Genomic DNA, 7029 nt, shown 5'->3' with positions numbered 1-7029 from the left:
GCTGTGTTTTCATTATTATTATTTTTTTAATGGCCAGCTTGTCTCAAGTTGAGATCAAAATTGGATCTGTTCTGTTCGGTTTATGGAATTTATTTTTTGAGTCTGTTTTGATAATCTGAATCGTTAATGTATAGAACTCGTTAAGTAGTACATGTCTATAAAAAATTACATTAATTAGATATCAATAGTTATGTGATCAAATCAACTTTGTATAAAAAATAGACAGTGAAACAATTAACGGTTGATAAAAAACTGTTTTGTTTATATAGCTATCGATATCCGATCAACGTGATTTTTTACAGGCATAAAGTACTCGACGAGTTCTACACATTAAACGATTCGGATTATCAAAACAGGACCTGTGGTGGACCTCCACAGATCCAATAGTACAATCCAATCCGATCTTAGACTGGACAAAAGTCATTGCCTTTTTTAATTTGATTATTTGATACTCCATTTGGTAACATTGACAACTATTCACTGATTGTCTGGTTTATGGAAGGTTCTTGATGACCTATTTCTTTTTAGAGATAAAATAAACAGATTGGTAGTGAGTGGATTGTTAATAAGGAGATTGATAGTGAGGTGATTAGTAAAATTGTATTTATTTTGATAATAGTTGTTAGTGTAAGAATTGTTAAATTAAATAAATATAAAATAATAAAAAAAATAAAAACATTAAACATTAATGTTGAAAAAAAAAAACCCAACATATAAAAAAAAAAATTGCAGTTGACTAGACGTCCGATAACACCCTAAACTGAACGGACTATTTTCTAATACTATCTCACAGTCCAGACTACTAATACCTTCGCCCAAGGCCTTTCATAGTCCGAAGGGACTACCAATCCAGAGTATTATAAATCAAACAAACATGATTTATGTCCATTGTTCATCACTAGGAGGCCTGACTGGACTCCTGCAACGGAAAACAAACGGGATCTGAGTTCAATGAGTTGAGTCTGTAAGAATTCTTTTCGAATATGGCTTAATGTGGCTTATGCATGATTATACTAGATTTATCTCATTAAGCAAGATAAATGTACATCAATTAGATGGTGACTAATTATTGTTGAATGCACATATATATACATAATGTATAGAAGACTAATGGAGATAGTGTAAATGCATTGAATGTGATAGATTCATTATGAATGAATCTTAGAAATGCATTATGTATCTATTATGAATGTAGAAGATATATTAATCTATCTAATAAGTTTATTAATATAGAAAATGCATTATGTATCATGAATGTAAAAAATACATTAATCTATTTAATAAAGTTCATTGAATGAATGGATTCTTTGATAGAAAGAATATTAGTATAAATAGTGTAAGGTCCCAAACCACACTCTCCATCACAAAACTCAAGTTGTCACCACAAGAAGGCTCCCATCACCTAGAGAGAGAGAAGTGATTTGAAGATCTTAGACAAGTAAAAAATTTGAAGATCAAGGTCTTCTATTCAAGGTTTCTCTTTTTTAAAAAAGGATTTCATATTATCATAGATCAAGATATGTATACACTTATTTTGTATAGTAGAAATTCATATAGTTTTCATGTATAGAATTGAATCCTTAATGGTTTTTAGTTTATGTTCCGCAAAGTTTTCTATCAATTGGTATCAGAGCATGGTTCTCAATTCTGATGCATGAAACGTATAAGTATGAATTTCATTTTATGATGATGTGTTTATGTAACAAGTGCATAACCTTGATTTACACTTGTCCAATTTTATTTTTATTTTTGGCCAATTTTTTATTCTTTTGATATTAAAATAAAAATTGAAAATTATTGAACAAGTGGTAATTAAGATAAATGTTTTACGCACTTATAATGTTTTGTTACAGACCTTATGAGTTGAAACATTGTTGATCAGTCCAACGGAGGTTCAACACTATGTATGTTTGAACAACCAAGATGATTAGTATAATAATTATAACAATAAGTTTTTCTGCCCAACGGTGATAAACTCGTTACGGTTTTAATGATTATTTTATTTTATTTTATTTTATGTTATTTATTTTTATTAGTCATCTCATTTACTTTTATTAATTGTTAAAATATATTGTTATTCGGCCCAACGAAATGATAACTTGATTTCCTATCTAACTATTATGTTTTTTAGTTAGATATATTTAAGTTGTGGTGTTATTTTTATGACATGTGAAAAGCAGTTTTCTTGATTATATTATGTAATGGATATTATGTGTTTGCAGCATTGAATCCTACTACAATTAATAGTTACTTGTCTGGTATTGAAGTTTTGAGTTGAACTAATTTTAAGAAATGGAAGGAACAAATTGGAATTGTTTTGGGAATTATGGATTTAGACTATGTATTAAGAGAGCCAACTCCTACAAAGCATAATGATACAAGTTCTAAGGAACACATGGCTTTATATGAAAAATGGGAACGCTCTAATCGCTTAAGTCTAATGATTATGAAAGGCTCAATTACGTCTACAATTCAATGAGCAATCCCGGAAAGTGCAGTAAGCTATATGAAATCTATTGAAGAACAATTCATTGGAACTTCCAAATCCCTTACTAGTACTCTCATGATTAAAATGATGACAATGAAATATGATGGTTTGAGTGGTGTTCGTAAACATATCTTAAAGATGAATGACATGGCCTCTCAATTAAAGGGAATGGACATGAAAATTTCTGAAGGTTTTATTGTTCATTTCATTATGACTTCTCTTCTTGCGTAATTTGGTCCTTTTAAGATCAATTATAATACGCAGAAAGATAAATAGAAGATGAGTGAGTTAATTGCCATGTGTGTTCAAGAAAAAAAGAGGCTTAAAGCTAAAAAGCCTGATATGGCTCACCTTACCACCTTGGGTCCAACCAAAAAGATTTTCAAGAAAGGCAAAAGTAAGAAGAAGAAGAATGCAAATGATGAAACTCACAAAGCTAATGAAGAAAATAAGATTCGATGCCATTTCTATCGAAAGAAAGGTCACATAAGAAAATACTGTCCAGGTTTTAAAAGTTGGTTGGACAAGAAAGGTAACACTCAATACTTTGTGTCTTATGAATCCTTTTTGGTAGATTTTTCACCAAATTCTTGGTGGATTGACACTGGTGCAAGTATTCACATAACAAATTTCATGTAGAGATACCTTACAAGTCGGAAACTAAATAAAGGAAAACGAACCATTACGGTTGGGAATGGAATAGAAGTGGACGCTGAGGCTATTGGCACCCTCCGTCTAATTTTAGACTCTGGTTTCATTTTAGATTTAGTAAACACAGTTTATGTTCCTGTTTTTACTAGAAACCTAATTTCTATGTCACAACTTGATTCCTATGGTTATGAATTTAAGTTTGGAAATAATAGAGTCTCTTTATTCCACAATTCTCATATGATTGGTTCTGGTACTTTATATGGTAATCTTTATTCATTGAATTTAGATTCCACTTATGCACAATCTCTTTTATCCTTTAATGTAAACGACTTGGTAAATAAAAAGAGAAAGCGAGTGTATGAAAATTCATCCATGCCGTGGCATAAGCGCTTGTGCCACATATCAAGAGAAATGATGGAACGTCTTATTAAAGACGGAATTTTAAGTTCACTTGATTTTTCTGATTTTAGTACTTGTGTGAATTGCATTAAAGGAAAATACACAAAGACAAAGAAAAAGGGTGCTACTAGGACTACTGAAATTATTAGACACAATTCATACTGATATATGTAGTCCTTTTACTATTCTAACTATTTCTGGACATAAATAATTTATTACTTTTATTGATGACTTTTCTAGGTATACTTATGTGAATCTTATTCGTGAAAAATCAGAAGCACTGCATATGTTCAAACTCTATGAAGCTGAAGTTGAAAATCAACTTGGTAGACGGATTAAAAGTGTAAGATCTAATGGAGGTGGTGAATATTATGGTAGATTCACTGAATTGAGTCAAAATCCAAGTGCTTTTGCTTTATTTTTGGCTGAGAATGGTATTGTTGCTAACTACACGATGCCTGGTACATCTGAGCAAAGTGGTGTAGCTGAGAGATGAAACTGTACTTTTTTTGACATGATGAGAAACATGATGAGTAACTCTTCTTTGCCAGATTACTTGTGGGGTGAAGCTTTAAAAACTGCTATACATGTTCTTAATAGGGTTCCTAGTAAGGCTGTGCTTGTAACTCCTTATGAGTTTATGAGTTGGTAGGAAACCTAATTTGAATTATTTACATGTATGGGGTTGTCCTGCTGAAGCAAAAATTTTCAACCCACAAATAAAGAAATTAGACCTTAGAACTATAAGTTGTTTTTTCATTGGATATCCTCAGAGATCAAGGGGTTTTAGATTCTATTGTCCCATTCATAGCACAAGAATTATTGAAACTAGAAATGCTGCGTTCTTAGAGAATGAAAACATTAGTCGGAGTATGAATCTCAAAAATGTTTCTTTGGAGGAAAATCGTGCTTTTACGCTTTTCACGATTATCTAAGAAAATGTAGTACCTGAACCTATTGGTACTCAAGAGATTTCTCACATTGAAAAAGAAGTTGTCTCAGTTGCAGAACAACATTTACGCATATCGCAAAGAGAAAATAAACTAGCCATATCAGATGACTATGAGGTTTACCTAAATGAGTGTAATATAGGCTTGGAGAACGATCCTGTTTCTTATGCCCAAGCCATGAATAATGGAAATTCAACTCAATGGTTAAATGCCATGAAAGATGAGTTAAAATCCATGAAAGACAATAATGTCTAGAATCTTGTAGAATTGCCTAAGGAAACCAAAACTATTGGATGCAAATGGGTTTTTAAAACCAAGCGTGATCCTAAAGGCAATGTCGAAAGATACAAGCCAGATTAGTTACTAAAGGATACACTCAAAGAGAAGGGATAGACTATAAGAAAGCTTATTCTCCCGTTTCTATTAAGGATTCCTTGAGAATAGTCATGGCCTTAGTAGCTCATTATGATTTAGAGTCATATCAAATGGATGTTAAAACAGCCTTTTTAAATGGTGACTTGCATGAAGTGGTCTACATGGACCAACCTGAAGGTTTTCAGGATGAAAGCAAGGAAAATATGGTTTGTAGGCTTAAGAAGTCCATGTATGGTCTAAAGTAGGCATCTCGACAATGGTATCTTAAATTTCATGAAGTTCTCGCCAAATTTGATTTTAAGGATAATGTGGTTGATCAATGTGTCTACCTTAAAATCAATAGGAGCAATATCTGCATTATAGTTTTGTATGTTGATGATATATTGCTTGTTAGCAATAATTTGGGAATGATACACGAGACAAAGAAATTCCTTACGAGAAATTCCTTGCTGAAGCCTCTTTTGTCATTGGGATAGAAATTCACCGAGATAGGTCTTGTGGTATTTTAGGATTGTCCCAAAGAATCTATATCGAAAAGGTTCTTAAGAGGTTCAACATGTAGAACTGTTCAAGTAGTGTTGCCTCCATAATTAAGGGTGATAAATTTAGTGAATTTCAGTGTCCCAGAAATAATTTAGAAAGGAAACAAATGAAAGAAATTCCTTATGCCTCTACAGTTGGGAGCATTATGTACGCTCAAGTTTGTACACGTCCTGACATATCATTTGTGGTTGGTATGCTTGGTCAATACCAAAGCAATCCCGGACTTGATCATTGAAAAGCAGTTAAAAAAGTGTTACGATATTTACAAGGCACTAAGGATTACATGCTCATTTATTAAAGAACAGACAGCCTTGAAGTAATTGGTTATTCAGATGCTGATTATGCTAGATGTAAAGACACTCGAAAGTCCACTTCTGGGTACATTTTTATGCTTGCTAATGGACCCATTTCATGGAAGAGTCATAAGCAGTCTCTGACAGCCTCTTCTACTATGGAGGCAAAGTTCATAGCATGTTATGAAGCCATAGGTTATGCAGTATGGCTAAAAAATTTCATATCTAGATTACAACTTGTTGATTCAATTTCGAGGCCCTTACAGATTTACTGTGATAATGATGCTGCTATTTGGTTCTCCAATAATAACAAAACTTCAGGAGGATCAAAGCATGTTGATATCAAGTATCTAGTTGTTAAAGAAAGGGTTCTGAATCAGACTGTTTTCATCTCTCATATTGGCACTACACTCATGTTGGCAGATCCTTTAACTAAAGGTCTCACACTTAAGCTCTTTCAAGAACATGTTATGCACATGGGCTTAGTAGAAAGTTTATCATGTTCATACTTGAAATGAGTGTATGATCATTGTTATGTTATAATCATCTTATGTTAGTAATGATTATGTTTGTTGTTTTCATTCTTCATACTTGTGCACAATTTAGAAGAAGATATAAACAACAGGACCGTTATAGATGAATTAGCATTAATCACCATTATGTTGCTAATGTCATCTCTGTGATTTAAGATTCACTTATTCATGTTGATAGAAAATATTAACACTATAACCATTGTACAGTCTTGATTAATGTGTAAATCACTGACTACAATGATTTGGTGCTAATAATTTCATTGAACAGAATCTAATAGTGATGGTGCAATCTTCTAGTGGGAGAATGTTGGCCATATTATGATAATCTAGTGACGTAATATAATCATACAAGCCAAGTGGGAGATTGTAAGAATTTTTCCTAAATATGGCTTAATGTGGTTTATGCATGATTATACTAGATTCATCTCATTAAGCAAGATACATGTACATTAATTAGATAGTGACTAATTATTAATGAATGCACTTATATATACATAATGTATAGAAGACTAATGAAGATAGTGTCAATGCATTGAATGTGATAGATTCATTATGAATGAATCTTAGAGATGCATTATGTATCTATTATGAATGTGGAAGATATATTAATCTATCTAATGAGTTCATTAATATAGAAAATGCATTATGTATCATGAATGTAAAAGATACATTAATCTATTTAATAAAGTTCATTGAATGAATGGATTCTTTGATGGGAAGAATATTAGTATAATAGTGTAAGGTCCCAAACCACACTCTCCATCACAAAACTCAAGTTGTCACCACAAGAAGACTCC

At 32.0% G+C, this 7029-nt stretch overlaps 1 protein-coding gene across 1 annotated transcript; it reads left to right on the top strand.

Moving 5' to 3' along the window:
* The first annotated feature begins 5512 nt into the window (after nt 1-5512).
* LOC145821361 (secreted RxLR effector protein 161-like) lies at nt 5513-6529 on the top strand. Its single transcript, XM_082917867.1, has 3 exons — nt 5513-5597; nt 5712-6137; nt 6501-6529. Exons 1-3 carry the CDS (start codon nt 5513-5515, stop codon nt 6527-6529), a joined length of 540 nt encoding a protein of 179 aa, XP_082773993.1.
* The last annotated feature ends 500 nt before the right edge of the window (nt 6530-7029 follow it).

Source organism: Camellia sinensis, chromosome 3 (assembly GCF_055761805.1).
Source record: "Camellia sinensis isolate YWXY chromosome 3, ASM5576180v1, whole genome shotgun sequence".
NCBI classification, from domain to species: domain Eukaryota; kingdom Viridiplantae; phylum Streptophyta; class Magnoliopsida; order Ericales; family Theaceae; genus Camellia; species Camellia sinensis.
This window is presented reverse-complemented; position numbering and strand designations above follow the sequence as displayed.

Excerpts from the sequence above, each read along its gene's own strand:
- LOC145821361 (XM_082917867.1), top strand. The coding sequence starts at position 5,513 with ATGAAAGAAATTCCTTATGCCTCTACAGTTGGGAGCATTATGTACGCT. Across the intron at positions 5,598-5,711 it reads TGACATATCATTTGTGGTTG|ACAGCCTTGAAGTAATTGGT; the intron begins GTATGCTTGGTC and ends ATTAAAGAACAG. Across the intron at positions 6,138-6,500 it reads GGCAGATCCTTTAACTAAAG|AATCTAATAGTGATGGTGCA; the intron begins GTCTCACACTTA and ends TTCATTGAACAG.